General features: G+C 39.5%; 3 protein-coding genes and 1 long non-coding RNA gene across 9 annotated transcripts in view; 3 read left to right on the top strand and 1 right to left on the bottom strand.

Moving 5' to 3' along the window:
• Positions 1-993: 993 nt before the first annotated feature.
• On the top strand, positions 994-5,315 carry LOC137103226 (uncharacterized). Its single transcript, XR_010911419.1, has 2 exons — positions 994-2,222; positions 3,915-5,315. It is a non-coding gene; the product is annotated as an uncharacterized lncRNA (long non-coding RNA).
• Positions 5,316-7,168: 1,853 nt separating this feature from the next.
• rnf224 (ring finger protein 224) lies at positions 7,169-9,403 on the top strand. The gene is made up of 2 exons (XM_067483334.1): positions 7,169-7,471; positions 8,326-9,403. The coding sequence occupies exons 1-2, from the start codon at positions 7,241-7,243 to the stop codon at positions 8,632-8,634; spliced, it is 540 nt and encodes a 179-aa protein (XP_067339435.1). The 5' UTR covers positions 7,169-7,240; the 3' UTR covers positions 8,635-9,403.
• The window catches only part of pisd (phosphatidylserine decarboxylase), a 10,335-nt gene continuing 2,353 nt past the window's right edge, over positions 9,213-17,194 (bottom strand). Inside the window, exons 1-8 of one of the 6 annotated variants that reach the window (XM_067483331.1) lie at positions 17,025-17,161; positions 14,016-14,160; positions 13,074-13,208; positions 12,156-12,257; positions 10,591-10,714; positions 10,326-10,469; positions 10,087-10,247; positions 9,213-9,725 (exon numbers count right to left, since the gene is read on the bottom strand). In XM_067483331.1, coding sequence (XP_067339432.1) covers positions 9,456-9,725; positions 10,087-10,247; positions 10,326-10,469; positions 10,591-10,714; positions 12,156-12,257; positions 13,074-13,208; positions 14,016-14,160; positions 17,025-17,062 — 1,119 coding nt within the window. In that variant the 5' untranslated portion in view covers positions 17,063-17,161 and the 3' untranslated portion in view covers positions 9,213-9,455. Of the gene's footprint in view, positions 9,726-10,086; positions 10,248-10,325; positions 10,470-10,590; positions 10,715-12,155; positions 12,258-13,073; positions 13,209-14,015; positions 14,161-15,831; positions 16,079-17,024; positions 17,162-17,194 lie in introns of those variants that run through there. The other 5 variants (XM_067483328.1, XM_067483333.1, XM_067483330.1 and 2 more) reach the window with 5 other exon arrangements.
• LOC137103223 (uncharacterized) overlaps positions 16,638-17,194 on the top strand; it is a 5,693-nt gene continuing 5,136 nt past the window's right edge. Inside the window, exon 1 of the mRNA XM_067483335.1 lies at positions 16,638-17,164. Within this exon, the coding sequence (XP_067339436.1) occupies positions 16,812-17,036 (225 nt within the window). The 5' untranslated portion in view covers positions 16,638-16,811 and the 3' untranslated portion in view covers positions 17,037-17,164. The remainder of the gene's footprint in view (positions 17,165-17,194) is intronic.

The following is a 17,194-nucleotide window of genomic DNA, read 5'->3' as shown; positions in this document are numbered from 1 at the left end:
TCTAAAATGTCATTTTATTTGAATACAGCTAATAAGCTTGATTTCACTGGTTCAGCAGTGGCGAAACGTTGGACGTAGCTTCTTTTGTTTGTTTTCTAGCCAACCAACTCAAACTGACAATGTCACCTAAGTAGTAAAAAAAGCAAAATGTGCCTCATATTTCAGATTCCTTCCATGACAGCTTTGTACATTATTGTCAACATCCTAACCTGCTGCACGAGGTCGTGACCTGGTTTTACAGGTGTGTCTGGTCAGAAGTTACCTGCTGGAATATCTTGTTGTCCTAAAGTGTTTGAAAGCAGCAGCTTTTTAAGATTTTTTGTTTCAGTACTGTGTCCAAACTGTAGGCTAAAGGTCATTCTGCAGGTCAGTATGGACGATGTTGACAGATGATGACACAATTACCTGTAAAAACACACCTGAGTCAATAGGAGCAGTGTGTGGGCAGGACCTGGTGTTGGAATGGCAGTAAGAAAAAGAGTTTCTGTTGAACTGGTTTCAGTCCCAAAGACACGAGGAAATCTAAACAGCCTCAGTTGTACTTGTTCTGTGTCCCTTATAGTCTGAGGGGGGTGAGTCCTGTCAGTATTTTCTCATAATCCCCTTTTCACAGGAGGCTGATGTGTGACTGCACTGAGAGATGTGTTTTATCACCAGCTTATTCACGGCATTAGCAGTGCTTATTATTGTAACGACCGACTAACCCAGAAAGTCATAACACAGAAACTTTCCCTCTGAGTTTTAATTCACACTATGCATGATGGTAATTTTTTCACAACATTGAACAGTCCTTTAAAGACACTGAACTGTTTAACTCACTGTGGGCCCCAACTGGCTGCACCAAAAATGATTCAGGTTAGTTACTTACATGGGTAAGTATGTGTGAGAGGAACAGGAGCAACTTGGACCATCAATTATCTGTAACATTTAATCCTTTCAGGGTCGTGGGGGGCTGTGGAATATCCCAACTGTCATTTGGTTAGAGGTGGGGTCCACACATGTGTCCAGTCTACCTGAGTTCCAACACAGAGAGAAATACAGACACACAACCTTTCACATTCACATCTACGGGCAATTTAAAGGCACCAGTTAACCTAACATGTATATCTTTGGAGTGTGCAAACTCCACACGGAAAAGCTGCGGCCGGCTGGGGAGTCAAACAGTGAACCTTTAGCCTTGCTGCCCAACAACAGAACATATAAATATGGTAAAATAATAAAAAGATGTATAAGTCAGAATCGGTGAAAGGGTTGCACTTCCTGACACAACCCTCCCCAGTTTCTACTGGGCTTGGGACTGGCGTTGCATGGCTGGGGATGGGAATGGGCTGTTGGGGTTCTGTGTCTTGCCCAGTGACACTTCTGCATGGGAAGTGCGGGGCAAAAGCCTGCGACTGGCCACTCTACCAAATGAGCCACTGCCGGATCCGAAATGTGGTGAATATATAAAATATATATTTTAAGATTTTTATCTATAATGTATGTAATTTATGTTTGTTCTTTACATTTTTATTTATGTTTATATTAATTGTTTATATTATCAGTATTTGTTTACATTTTGTGGATTCAGCTTATATATATCTATATATAATAGTTTTTATAATGTATGTGAATGTATAGTATATTGTATAAGAGTATCTACTACTACTCTCCTTTCAGCTTATCCCGAGAGTTCAGGGTCATATTGTATAAGAGTATAAAAATCATATTTTTATTGTATATTTCAATACTTTATTTTTTGATTGATTTCAAATTGTATAATATTTTACAGTATTATATTTTTACATTTACATTTCCATGTAGTCATTTCACAGATGCTTTTATCCAAAGCGACTTAGAAGTGAGGAACGAGGCAGCAAACCTAAGTCAAGGAGAAAAACATCAAAGCAAAGTCCTATCAGAAAGGCCAGGTGAGAGGGAGGGAGCAGAGAGCTCAACATAGAAAGAATAGGGAGAGAGGGGAGGGGATGGGAGAAAACAGGTAGAACAGGTTTGGGCGAGGCAGTAGTACGAGCTTCACACACAGTGAAAAAGAGAGTCCGATTTTTACTGTTCAGCTCGTTTCCTTGACTTTAGGACTTTATTTAACATCAGAAGAAGAAAAGTTTCTATTTTTAATCAAGTTCAGAAAAAGAAGAAACAAAACAGCAGAAGAAGTTTGTGTTTTTCTTAAAAAAACAAGAGATTTAAGAAGAAGAAAAACACCTGTGGAGCTGAAACAGGTGAGTGTATTTAACCTGACGTAATCTCTACTAACTTAGGTACTGGGGTATAAATACTACTAGAAGTAACTCTAAGTTAAACTGTGGAGTGTTGGTGTTGTCTCATAAATGAAGTATCACAAGTACAGTGTTGTACAAATTATTTGGACGATTAGTTAAATTGAACTAACAACTAAAATGTTTATTTTAGGTAAAGTACGAAAGTATCGTAACCAAAATATAAGGTATCAGAAGTACTCAGAGTGGAAAAATGCAGTATTAAATGTTAGTTTATTGTTGTTGGGAATTTTAAATACTAATGATAAAGTTTTCACTTCACTTCATCAAATTAAAACAATATAAATATTATATAAGTATAAAAGCATAAAACAATAAATATTATATAAGTATAAAATTATTGTCTGGTAAACACAAGAAGTTGCCAAAGTAAAAGTACTTGATATGTGTGTTGTAAGTACTGCACCAGCACCTCCTGCTGTAGTACTGTAGTAATTTACCAAGTGCCTTAAAGTAGTTCACTAAACCTGTAAACTGAGACCCCCGGACTAAGTAGTCACGTTACTTCTCTCTGCATTTATTTCACTTCACTGAAAAACGTCCCAGCAAACCCTTAGTGTGAAAAAAGAATATGGACATGGCAGACATGAACTTTATGGCACGTGTGAAGAAAATGATCTGCGATGCAGAATTTCAGAAAGGCTGAGCTGGATGAAATCAGCTCCACCTTTACTTGCTGACACTGTGCTAATGGTTACATGAAATGTTACAATCCAGTAATATCAGTTTTAACACTCTGCAAGTACCTTTACACGTGGTACTTAAGACATGAGTATATTTTGATCCAATAATTCTGTACTTTTAAAAAGGTTTTCAATATAGGACTTTCCCCAGAGTATTTCTCCCTCTGGTTATTGTGCTTTTACTTGAGTGGAAGATCGGAGTACTTCTGAAGTACTGCTTAAAACCACACAAATAAAAGTGAATTCTCTAACTCTATCACACAAGGAGAATAAAACACAGAAACACTTGACCTGACTTTTCCTGCATCCTCTTGTTCCTCCAGCCAATTAACTCCATCACAATTAAGAAATCTGACCAGGAGTTACATGGCTGCATTTATACAGTTTTTACAGAACTGTATAAATCCTTGTATAAATGTTTTACAGACTAAACTGTCTGTAAACTTTATGTTGATGCCCCCCCACTGCCAGAACCGGCCTGTGCTTCAGCCACAAAGTTACTGGGGCGCTTTCTTTAATGTTTTGGCCACCCTATTTAAAATGAATGAGGGGGCCAAAACATTAGAACCACGTCTTCTTATAATTCACTTCAGTACAACTCCACCACCCACTAGCACTTTAGTAATATATAGAACCTTTCTGACAGTTTCAAATTAAAAACTGAGAAATTTTAACATTGGTCATGATGTTATTCCTGAATAGTGTATACTGTTACACTTATAGTACTAAGAAAAGTACTAATACCTTTGCTTAAACGGAGGAAAAGCAGCCCAGCCTGCGCTGCAGCTCCGGGAGTGGTCGTACCCCGGGTCACACGGCCTTCCTACACTTCCTGTCTCTCTGTACCTCAGACAGAAAATACTATTATACTGACCTCTGTACTTCTCATACTACTTTTACTGTAAGTTACGTTTAGTTACAGTTGCACACCTCTGTCTCTCTCTTTGCACAGAGTTCTCTCGCCCCGGCTACATTGCGTGCTGTGACTGGTCAGTTTCCTGACTCCTCAGTGATGTCATCAAACATCAAAGTCTCCCTTGAAAACCCGTATGGTCAGGTGACCATTCCCCGGGCTAAGCTCCACTCCTCCAATGATGTCAGCACAGTAATAGCCAATCCCATGGCTCTGAACGAGAGCAATCCATACGCAACGTCAGGCTCCGCCCCGCCACCTCCATATATAGTGAAGGAAGATGGTGGGGGTGTCGAGGAGGAGGGAGGGAGGTGCCACGCCTGCTGCTACCGCTGTAGGAAAAGGAAATGACGCCACAGCGGCAGAGCATGATGTCTCGCCAGGGGGATGTTCTGGTTTCCTCCTCCTGAGGAAACATTGAAGGAAAGAAGGAAAGGAAACAAGGACAGAACTGAGAGTAGTGGCCATTTTATGTCTTTATTTGTCTATTATTTTGTGTCTTTGAGATATTCCGAAAGCTCACTGAAGAAGCAATTATAATATAAATGTAAAAGACATTTTAATTTACACTTGTTTTAGATAAAAAGTCAAAGAACAAACTGTAAAAAAAACAACAACAAAAAAAAAATAACAATAAATAATAATGACAGGATTGGAGGTAAAATTTTACAGTAAAGTTTTTTGAACGTGTTCTTATAATAATGTTGTAACTGACACTGACTAGTTTGTTTTGTTCTGATGTTTAAACTTTTTTAAATCCACAAACTGACAGAAACGATGTAGAAAAATTCAATCTGCTGTTTGCTGCCATTGTCTACAATAGTCCATTGGGCACTGAATTTATAATCAGATCCATTAAAACTAAACAGTCATAAATAGTTTGTTATTGCTAATTGTATTTTTTGTTTGTTTTTGGAGAAAATGTTCACATTTTCACAGTTCACATTAAAACCAGGAGGAGCCTTTCTAAAGAGTTTAGGAAGTTAATGTAGGATGTAACTGAGAAATGTTAGAACAAACGGTGTTAAGTTTAATTTACAATCTTAACATTTTAGAGTATTTTTCACCAAATGTTTTGTCTACATGTTACTGAAATGATCACATGATCATATTCTGCTAATGAACAAATTAACGTGTTGTTACAGATGTTGTTATATATTTTAATATGAACTTTTTTACATTTCAGGAAGTGTTAGAAATGTTCCATAAAGTATTTATATAGTTTGATTAATGATTTAGATCATTTTAGTATGAAGGAGGTTTGAAAATATATAAATACCATAAGATAATTATGTTGAAAACGTTCACATTGGAATCGAGTTACAAACAATACAAAATGTTTTACTGGTAATTTGCTGTAAAACGTGAAGTTTGGTTTTTATGTGTTAGAAATTTTTTCAATAAAAATGGCATGTTTTTTTTAACATGAACTGCTGCTTAGTTTGACTACAGAAAGGATCATTGGTGCTCCCCCTAACCCTTGTACACATTGAGGGCAGGAAGCAGGCAAATATAATCACCACTCACCCCTCTCACCCTGGACCAGCCTCCTCCATCTTCCTCCTATGGCAGGTTCTTGTCTATCAAAACCACCAGAGGCCAGAAAAGTTTCTTTCCTCAGGCCATTAGACTCATTAACAACTGACCTCATTCTTACTACATTATACACTAATACTAATTACTGGAATACTACATTACTGTAATCCACACTGTAGTTTACATACCTGACATACTCATACTCCATCACTGCATCCCCATACAGTGACTACACACACACTGCACCTGGCTTCATCTTCTACGTGTTGTCCTGATCTTTTCATTGATTTGACCAATAAAACTGGGTCTGATTATACAGAGATCAGACGTTTATTTGGGCTGTTGCTAGGCAGCCACACTCTGTGCACATTGAGCGGAAACCTGATAGGTTGACACCAGATGCCAATAGAAACCAGACCTCAGCTCCACTTTCTATTGGCTGATCATGTTTCATTCCTCATTTATACTAAACCTTAATTTTAAATAATTTTCATATATTCTATTAATCAGGCTTTATTTCTAGTTATTGATGAGTTATTGATATGTGTCACTACTTTTGGGGTTTGAGTTTTTGATATCTGAATATGTTATATATTCAGTTATTTCACAGGAAATGTTTAATACTATTGTTACACTGTTTTTGTGCTCCAGGTCTTTTATCGTTATGAAGTTTCCTGCGTTTGACTGGACTCTTACATTCGGAGTTGTGGTTAAATGATGTGTGTTTTAACACATTTAAAACATTAACTGATGGGATAACAAAGCATCTGTGTTGGGCAAGTGAGCATCTATTATTGATGAATGTGTCTCTCTCTGAAGCAGAACAACTGAAGAGAAAGACACAGACAGGAAAGAAAAGAAGGAGAAATAAACAGAGGTGAAGAAAACAAAGAGCTCAGAGAAGAAAAATAATAAAAAGGAGGAAAATTCAAATGGAATAAAAGACAAGGAGAAAAATAAAGAGAACAACATGAAGAAAAGAAGAGAGGAAGCACTGAAAGAGTGAGAGAAACGAGAGAAGAGGAAAAAAGAAAGAAGATGGACAGAACTTGATAAAAACACAAAAAAAGGAAAAACACAGGAAGAAGGAGGAGAATAAATGAGAGAAAGGTGACAGGAGGAGGTAGAGAAGTGGAAAAAAGCAAAAAAAAAAGAAGAGTTAAAAAAGAAGAAAATTTAAAACCAGAAGAATAGAAATGAAGTGTAAATCAGGTGAGTTATCATAAATTATGATCAGCTGCTTTTTTCAACATCTGTCATGAACACCTGGAATAAAAGTAATATGCATTCATCTCTTTTTTCACTCTGAAAATGAAACAGTGTTGGTGTTTGGGTGAAAATGGAAACAAGCACAGCACATTTTACTGATGTAACTAACTACTAACAGATTACTGATTCAATCATTAGCTCCACATGTAATCTGAATCCTGTAATGCAGGGATTTGATTTATTGTCAGAATTATATGTGGAAATTTGGCCCAAGGTCACAATAAATACTCTAAATGATTAACTCAGACCTTATGGACATGGAGCTGCTTGTGAGAGATGGCAACAGCTGATTCTCCCTAAATAAAATATGAGAAGGGTCTGTTGTGATGAACCAAAGTCAGTATGGGTTTATCATGTCCTGAAGATCTGTTGAATACCTGACCAGAACAGCTCACACACACCAACACTCTGTCTGATCGGAAAAATGTTGTTAGACACGGAGTCTGGATGTTTTCTTCTTGATAAAGTAGCATTACATAGACAGGTGAATATAATCTGTGTGTTGTGGACAGATTTACAAGTTGCGAAACCAACTTCTTTTCTCATTCATTCAGAACAAAATGTCTGAGAACAGAAAAAAAGAAGAAGAAGAGAAGGAAATGCCCTGTCAGCCTCCCCCCTTTCCTCCCACCCTCAGTGCCGAGGAGACGTCACCTAGAAGACAGGACCTAGTGTGCATTGTGTGTTTCGGTAGCTATGACCTGACAACCCGATTGCCACGAAGATTGCACTGTGGCCACGCCTTCTGCCAGGTTTGTCTGAAGCGGCTGGATACAGTAATCAATGACCAGGTGAGTGGTGACATTATTGAAACCCGCATTGAATGTTCTCAGTCTGTGGCCTGGAGTAGCTGGTTCACTAGACATGCTGTTCATGTGCAACTGGCCGATTCAGAAAATGTGGTAAATGTTTTGCTTATAAAGCAAAAGACAACATTTCTTCGCACTCACCCATTTAAACACACACAGGAAGCACCAGGGGTTGAACCACTGACTCTGAGGTCTGAGGACAGCAGCCTTACCTAATGAGCCACATTAGATTCTTAATGTGCTGAAGGTGCAAAAACAAGAGCTGAGCATCTAAAGTGGCAAGAACATGTTCAATGAATAGCACCAAACCTGGAGTTAGTGTACAACAAATGTTCGTGTGGCTGTGTGACATAAATAAGCTCAGAACTGTTCAGTTATGAACGGGTCATAAATGGCTCAGCCGATGTCTGTGTCAATGCCTCAGGTTCCTGCTAGCAAGGCAGGTGAGGTGATAGGGAAGAAGATCCAATGGAACTTTTTCTCCAACAGTTTAGATTAATTTTCTCCTTGTTTGGGATTTGCTCTTGGGTAAGAACAGACTCTACACAAAACTCTTACCAGTATTTTTCATGCCATGCTGGATTTGTAATATTAATAAATACTCTAAAATACCACCAACCCAAGGTGATGTGCATCCTGATTGCTTGTGGCACCGGACAGTGGACTTGCTTAGTTCAGATGCCTCTAGGCAGACCTGTCCGCTTCTGTTGTAAATATGTGTATATGAAAATTTATTAATTAATTCTACTTCCTTTAATACAATCCCCTTGAGTCTTTGCAGTGTGATGTGTTGACATCATTATGACAACCTTCACACACCTGCTCCTCTCCACAAGGTATGGATCCCCTGTCCTCAGTGTCGACAGAACACACCTCGGCCCAGAGGGGGGGCAGCATGTCTGGATCTGGACCTGGTCTCCTTCCTGGGGGTTAAGGCCCAACAAACCTGGAGCTCCAGCCACAGGGAGTCAACACTATCAGGAGACACAGCACAGGATGGGAAGCTGTGGCTGGGGAAGGAGGTCGGCGAGGATGGCTGGTCTCACGGAGGTCTGGCTGAGCCACGCTTCCATCGCTATAGCAACTGCTGCCCACCGGCATCCTATTGGCTATGCTGCTGGCTTTGTTGCCAAAGGCGGGGCTAACAGTGACCAATGAGTGAGCTCCTTTAGATGGTACACTTTATTTAAAACTAAAATAAATGGTAAATAGTCGCTTATATAGCGCTTTTATCCAAAGCGCTTTACAATATAGCTTCCCATTCACACATACACTCACACACCGATGGCGGTGGCTGCCATGCAAGGTGCTCACCTGACCCACCGGGAGCAACTTGGGGTTCAGTGTCTTGCCCAAGGACACTTCGACTTGTAGCCAGGAGTGGGGATTGAACCACTGACCCTGTGGTCCATGGTCAATTGCCTTACCAACTAAGCTACAGCCGCCCCCCAAAACTAATGGCAGGTAACTGGTTTTACTGCTTTTCTTTAGAATCAAGTACATTTATTTTTAACAAACTAAATAAAAATGGTATGAACAGAATTAACTGTACAATATATCAATTGACTGAGTAAATACCACAGTAAAATACTGTGTGGAAAAGAACTATAATTTTATCTGACATATTTTCTGAAAATATCATGAGTATGATATACAAGTATATGTATTAATATAAAATTAACTGTATTTAGTAATTATTTTGTTGAAATAAACACAAAACTGATGAGAAAAAAATATTTGGATTTATTCATAATTACATATTTTACACAACCTCAACAACAGTAATAAAAAACATAAGTGTTCAGAGAGAGAGAGACTGAGAGAGAGAGAGAGAGACTGAGAGAGAGAGAGAGAGAGAGAGAGAGAGAGAGAGAGAGAGAGAGAGAGAGAGAGAGAGATTTGGCATTTTCCCCATCATCAAGGACAAGGCATTCTGGGAGTTTGAGTGCTATAAAAACAGATCAGCTCAGACCAAGCCAAGTCCCTCCCCCACTCTGATTCGCTGTCCCGGTTGCACGTTGAAGCTGAAGTCTTTCGGGGCTTCAAACAGCAGAACTATGGTTGAACCAAGGTTAAACTCCCCGACTGCCTCCCCCTTCTGTAAGACTATGCCCCCTCCATTCACTGAAACCACACTGCCCTCACCTGTTGCCTTTGGCACCTGGTTGCCAATGGCAACATAGCTGCGGTCATAGAAAGAGCCTTTACTGTAGCGAGGTGTGTTGGTCTGAAGCTCCTGTTGAAACAGATGAGTGTCATTTACAGAAAATAGTTATGTAAAACATAATTCACAAAAATGTTGGAATACTTTGAAATTACAAATTACCAAATTTAACTTCTATAAATATTCGAAATTACATGAAGATTTCCACATTTTTTATACCTTCAAAGATTCAAAATTCAGCTTAAATCAGTCAATTGAAATACAGCAGATTTACAAAAATGATAATAAAAGTCAGGCATGTTTATCTCAGTCATTTACGCAACAATATATCTGCTCATCTCAGCTGTAAATGATCTTTTCTTATAATTTCACAGAATAAAGATCCCGTAAATATGTGAATAAATTTGCTACAGAGTAAAAACCAGGTCCCTACCTGGTCAAAGTAAACTCTGATGGATCCAACATTTGTGGCTCCGACCGCCGTTAACGAGAAGAAGCCGTGCTGCCATTGGCCAGTGAGCACAACACGCTCATTAAGGCAGAAGAGCTCTTTGACCCAACGAGCCACGCCCGGGTTTACTGACATTAATGAGCCTAACAAGCAGAGACAGAGTGTTTAAGACCTGGTGCCTAGCAGAAAGCTGACAAGTCAACAAGTGAACACACACTCACCTGGGAAGTGTCGTCGCAGTTCCACCCTCCAGTTCGTCGGCGAGTGGAAGCAATGGTAGTCGCCTGGGGCCAGGTAGACCACGATATGGAACAGGTCATTTTCAGGAGAGGACAGGAGTAGGTCCCGGAAGGATGATGATGGCTCTAAAGAAAAAGGAAGTGATGCCATTTGGTCAATATTTATCAAAATTCACAAGAGCTTCCACATGCTAGGTCCCAGGTCCAGAACAGAAGGTCACATGTGGTAGACTGGACGTGGCCTTACTTTTACTTTGGGTCTTCTGTGGACCCAAGAAGTTCTCCAGACTGTAGGTGACCCCCTTCACCTGCTCCACCTCAGAGCTCTTCACGCGACCAAAGTGGAGTATCCGCCCATCAGCTGGAGAGATCTGATGGAGAAAACCAAGATCCCCCTTTACTATCAAAAAACTGAAACCACTAAAACCGGTGATCCAGTCTACATATAGTCATCAACATTTGTACCATCACCAAAACAAACGGAATGTTATTTGAATTTCCTGTTTAACAGGGGGCAGTGGTTCTATCCCCGGTTCTGGCTACGCGTCGAAGTGTCCCTGGGCAAGACACCAAACCCCAAGTTGCTCCCGGTGGGTCAAGTGAGCACCTTGCATGGCAGCCACTGCCATCTGTGTGCAAGTGTGTGTGAATGGGAGAGTGGCAATCAACATTGTAAAGCTCTTTGGATTGGGCTAAGTAGCCATTTACAATTTACAAACTGAATTTGTTCTTTGAACTTCCTGATGTCACCTTGAGTTTAGATATAAATCCTCTGCGAACTGACTACACCTACCATCAGGTTTTCTGTCTGTGCAGAAATCCACAAATACACCAGACACACTTTACAGTAAATCCACTGCAAGAAAAAACTTTTACAGACAGTCTGCTGAGTCCTGGAGTTTTGTATCCACTGTGTTCCATTAATCAAACATAATCCGGCCTCGTTCAGTCACAACTTCCATAAATAAGTGTGTTCAGAGTATGTGACTTTCACCATTTTTCTCCTGCTCCGTTACAGCACTAGTTCCACAGTTTGTGAACCTTGATAAAGGGAGTTATGGTCACGAGACAAAACTAAAATAATGCAAACGTAACTGTGTGTATGTGTGGAACACATAAACTTACTTGACTTTAAAATATGGCTTCATCTGATTCAGCCTGGAGATTATATTTAAACAATATTTAACAAATCTGATGCTGAATAAATATTGTGTTGACAGTTTCCTGAGAGCTGTATTTGTTGCAAGCAGCTTCTCCAGGTCATTTGTCTCAGGGTCTGCTTCAGTATCCTCCTTTGTTCTGACAGCTAACAATGGTACATCACCTACTGTAGCTGGAATATTCTCCAATAGCTCAGTGACTCTTCACATATCAGGTACGGGCAAGTCCAGAACAGCTGCTCTGATCACACCTGATCTTTGTTGTGGCTCCTCCAATACGACCACTGATTGTTCCATTAGCTCTGGTTCAGTTTCTTGACTTCTGACTCTTGGAGATCTGCACTTTCAGGTTCTGTTTTTTACTTTAAACCAAACATTCCCAAAGATGCAGCAGAACAGGAAGCTGATGTGTTGATTTTACATTAATGATCAAATCTCAGAAACAGGTAATATTCTGCAGTTTGGTAAATCTGACTCATATAAACAAACCTCACAAAGGAAAGTGAAAGACTAGATTATGAAAATGTTCCTGTTGGGCGACTTTTAAGACTCGAAGAATGGATAAATGTGCTCAAGATAAATTCAGAGTTAAAGGGAAAAAATATTGCATATAAAAGAAAAAAAATAATAAAAGAGGAGAATTAGGAGTTACCAGACAGGAGGAGGTGCAGAGTGGTCGGACTGCAGATTTCAGACGCCGACGGAAAAACTCCCCTAGGTTTCTGTAGTGATGTAAGTCCTCCACTGCCGCCTCCTGGTGAAGAGAACCTCTGGTTGATTGAATCATTTAAACCTGAAACTAACCCATGCCCAGTGGTGGATTAAGTACTCAAAACTGTACTTAAGTAAAAGTACAAATAAACAAACCGTAATGTACTTAAGCAAAAGTACAAATAAACAAACCGTAATGTACTTAAGCAAAAGTACCCACTGAAGTTTCTACTAACAGTAAGTAAGTGCATGATTTATATTAATATAAAATAATACAAGTAAAATATACCTATAAATATTTTTTTCTCTGTCCTTGTCTGTAGACCAGTAGACCTGCTTCATGTCTGTGGGGACATTAACTAGTTAATGGTAATAGACATAAATGATGGACTGAAGCTGTTTGAACTAAGATCTGATGCTTTTTTTATTTTTATTTCTAAACTACTCATATCGAGTGAGAAGAAGAGGTAGGCAACACCAAGGTCAAGTTCAGGAAGCCAAAAAGTTAAATTACTGCATACCAGCTCACTTTAAGTACTGCCAATATGACAAATAAGTCTTTTAATAAGACTATGGAAGGAGAAACGGATTTGTTTTCATTTAAAAATCGAAAAAGTGGTTTATTATGAAATGTGCAGTAACTGTAACTTGTATAGCAATTCTGATCAGGAATGTAGTGGAGTAAAAAGTAGACATATTTGCTCTTAGGTGTAGTGGAGGAAAAGTCAAAGTAACCATGTTACTTTCCACCACTGTCCATGTCAGTGTGAAACCACACTTTTCCTACATTTGTGACAAAACTACAGTTTTAAAGCAGTACAGACACCTGCAGGTTTAAATCTCTACAGCGGATCCTGACCTGCATGTTGACCCCAAACATCCAGATGTACAGGGAGTAAACAGGTTTCCGCATCCAAGTGGGCAGCTCCATCCCATTCAGATGACCCCAGGCCCGAGAGAGGAGGCGAGTCGGGAAGGTGCGGTACAGCGCCACCTGCAGATGACAGCAGAGAAGTACAGGGTTATTGTCTCTGCCCTGGGGTTAAGAAAGAGACAGGAAATATGAAACAGTGCAATTTAAAACCACAAGAGAAGAAAGGAGGGGAAAGGAGGACAGGGTCTGACAGGAGAACAAATGTGGGGAGGAAAAACGAGTTTGGAGGATTACAGACAGATAAAGTGGAGGAAAAAAGTGTAAAAGACAGAAAATTGGAGCTGTACTGTTAACTTCCTCGTTTTGTTTGTGAGTGAGTTTTTCATCTGTTGTCGTGTTTTTGTCTTTTAATGTGGCCATTTATGTCCACCTTTATTTTCCATTAACCAGGGCTTGACTAACTTGCCTGTTGTAAAAATAATGTTATCAACTTATGGTGCAATGTTTGGATGTGACTTCAATAGTTTTGGCTGACCTTGATGATGTTTTTGTGGCTCGCCTTAAGCCAAATGCTGTGTGAAACATGCTCATCAAATACAACAATATATCAAGTGTTGCTGGCAGTTCAATCTTTTCCGTTTGCTTCACCACGTCCATGCACCTTGACAGCAGGTGAGATTGTGTCAGATGTTCTTTTTTTGAAAGAGACTAATTAAACAGCTGATTAGATTTGTACGTCTGTACTTGGACTGAGCAGTGACTGAGTAAGCCTGTGTGAGGGCTTTAAATCAAGCAATATTATATTAATGAACATCCAGTTGTTGAACATTAACGTTCATGTAGAAAAGCAAAAACTAAATAGAGAAAAATAATAAAATAAACAGAAGACTTTCTGTTTCTCTTCGCCCAATCAGCAGCCGCTCTTACCCGGTTGGCCAGTGGCCGTAGGGTGCTGACAGACAGGAAGTAGCAGAGCAAGGTGACAGGCCTATGATGCCAAGGGACAGGGTGACGTATGACACCACTGAGTGTTCTCAGACGGTGACGAAGAGCCAAACGTGGCAACTGGAGCCTGATAATGATAACAAGACTTAACGAGATTCAACAAGGACATTTCTGACATTGTGGGGACATTTCTATCACCATGAAGACATTTCTGATACAACTTATTTCTTGCACTCGAGTCATTGTGTGAATTATTGCTTTCACTGAACAGGTGTCCATGAGAGAAGAAGCCAAAAGTTAATCCCCTTTTGGTAAATGACTACACCGTGACGTGTAGTTGCACTTCTGGGGAGGTGCACGTCAGCCTCTTATATCCGTAGGGTTCATGGCTGTGCAGAACCTACACGAGACCTTGAACATAGATTCAGTGCACAAGTATAAATCCAGCCTTAGATGGGACAGTGTTTCCATACCTCTGCCTTCCTGTAATGTTAACAGGAGTGGCATAAAAAGAGGCCTCAAATAATGTATGGTAGCGTATTTAGCCAGCTCCTTTGAATACAGACTGTGAAGCTTTGAGGCCAGTAATTCTATAATATTAATATTAATAAAAGACCAATATAACAAGATACTGAATATTTACACACCAAAACACACTACAAAGGTTTCAGCCTCTGAAGAATAAACATAACTCCAAGTTCGACACCACTATATTTAGAATTGTAGACAAGTCTATGAATGGCACAATCAGAACTCTTTGAAACCCTCAAATTAGCATTCACTACAGTAGACCAGGCACTTTTCTCTGGCATCTGATTGGATGAGAGTTGTCCTAATCTGCTTCTTGTTAAAGTGAAATGAGGAGACAGGGAAGGAGGAGGTGTGGACACTAATGCAGCTAATAAAGCTTCGCTGCAGTAAAGTAAACTCAGCATGAATGCCAACAGCAATGCTAATAAAAAGAGTCATTAAATTCATTATTAAAGCTGCTAACAGTTTCATCCCTGAAATAAATAATTATTGAATTAAAATTCATATGTATTATAAATTATTTACATTTAATGGTTAATTAATATATTAGGTATTAATCTATCACCCATTACTTGTCATCATTTCAGCTGTAGATTCAGGTGTCTCTGAGGTTAACCCGGATCTGGAGAGACAGTGTATCTGAGTGTAGTAATTATTATGAAATAATCAAATTTGGGGTTAGCACAGGATCAACTTCTAAGAGGCTAAGCTGAGCTGTGGCCCAACACACACACACACACACACACACACACACACACACACACGCAAACACAGACACGCACTAATCTCATCTAACCCTCACCCACTCCATTTTTAGTTGTTTCTCTAGCTCTCTCTCTCTGTTTAAATTTAATTTATTTAGTCAGATCTCTACTTGTTTCAGAATTTACATACCTGACCATTATACTGTTACTATATTCATACTATATTCTACATTAGATTAGATTGTGTTTTCTGTGCACTTGTTTTGCAGTAACATTTGCTCAGCTGCTGAATGATCAATGAAGTCTTATCAGTCTCTCGTATTAAATCATTTATTTTTATTTTCAGTTAGATTTTTCATTTTGAATTATTTTTATGTTTCACTCATCTAATTATTTGATTTAATTATCACCACACCAAGTCGGCAGTTTACTCATATTAACCTTTAGTGTTTACAATGCTGTCTCATTGTTTACTCGCTATTTGCTTCCCTACACCTCCTTCAGTTTTCCTTATCTTTTTTTTTTCTTGTCTGTATCAATTCTGTTATTTTTTCCTCTCCCACCTGAAACGTGCTGCCATTCTCGTGCTCACCCCTCTTCCTCCACCACCTCTCTTGCGCTCTCCATCACTGTGATAACACTGACAGCTCACCTGGCGCAGCAGGTCTTGCTCACCGCTGTCACCACGACAACGAGATAAGAACCACACCATGAACAAGTGGCCACAGACGACGACGCAGGTGGTGACACTGGACAATGACACATTAAGCCTCGACAATGTTTGAAAAAAGAAGAAGCAGTGTGTTCACTGAGGGGACAAAAGAGGAACTGAGCAACGGAGAGAGGAACTGAGAAACGGACTGAGGGGGAGGGCAGACAGCACGTGGGGGGTGGGGTCAAAGAAAAATGCTTCTGAAGGTTTAAAATTAATTTGACTTTACATTTTAGTGACAATTAGTAACTACAGATAATCATATATTTTATTTTTAAAATATAAAAAAAACATTTTACCAAGTGCATCAGACTGATTATTTAAGATTCAACTACATAATAATTAAAATATGGATAATTTTAAAATAAAATTCAAAATCTAGAGAATGTAATATTTACAATTTTTTTATGAAAGTCTCCATACTTTTTATTGACCAATCACAACCTCCCTTCATCCCCCCTGGTTACTGGTTAACCAATCAGACCAAGCCTTCAGAAAACAGACCAATCAGGGTGCAGAAGGGCAGTGCAGAGAAGTACGGGAAGGAACAAAGGGCTGATGTGTCAGTGCCACATGACTGGTGACATCATCATGCTGGTGACATTACTGTCACCTTTCACCCAGAGAGCCAACCATAGACTGATGACAACAGCAGGTTGTACACATTGGTTAAAGGAGATGGGCAAATGAAGAAGAAGAAGAAGAAGAAGAAGAAGAAGAAGAAGAAGAAGAAGAAGAAGAAGAAGTTGCTTTGATGTTTTCTCCTTGACTTAGATTTTTGCTTGCCTTGTATCTCACTTGAAATTCGCTTTGGATAAAAGCGTCTGCTAAATGACTAAATGTAAATGGAAGAAGAAGAAGAAGAAGAAGAAGAAGAAGAAGAAGAAGAAGAAGAAGAAGAAGGGGGAGAAGAAGGAGAAGAAGAAGGAGAAGAAGAAGAAGGAGAAGAAGGAGAAGAAGAAGAAGGAGAAGAAGGAGAAGAAGAAGAAGGAGAAGAAGAAGAAGAAGAAGAAGAAGAAGTTACGACTCAGGTACGACTCATACCTGAGTGGGTGAAGCCAGAGAGGGCAGGGCTTCATCATCAGTTTGACCCCTCCTCCTGTAATGCTTGTAACCAAGGTAACCTCCACCTGTCACCAACAGAAGGGGAAGGGGACGAGGCCGGGGCAGGAGACCACGACCTGGTGAGAAAGATACTTGATTGGTCCAAAGGC

The sequence above is a fragment of the Channa argus genome, chromosome 18 (genome assembly GCF_033026475.1).
Source record: "Channa argus isolate prfri chromosome 18, Channa argus male v1.0, whole genome shotgun sequence".
Taxonomy (NCBI): Eukaryota; Metazoa; Chordata; class Actinopteri; order Anabantiformes; family Channidae; genus Channa; species Channa argus.
This window is presented reverse-complemented; position numbering and strand designations above follow the sequence as displayed.

What these genes read in the sequence shown, in the direction of transcription:
- rnf224 (XM_067483334.1), top strand. Translation starts at nt 7,241, where the DNA reads ATGTCTGAGAACAGAAAAAAAGAAGAAGAAGAGAAGGAAATGCCCTGT. An exon ending in ATACAGTAATCAATGACCAG is followed by an intron (nt 7,472 to 8,325) that starts GTGAGTGGTGAC and finishes CCTCTCCACAAG; the next exon opens with GTATGGATCCCCTGTCCTCA.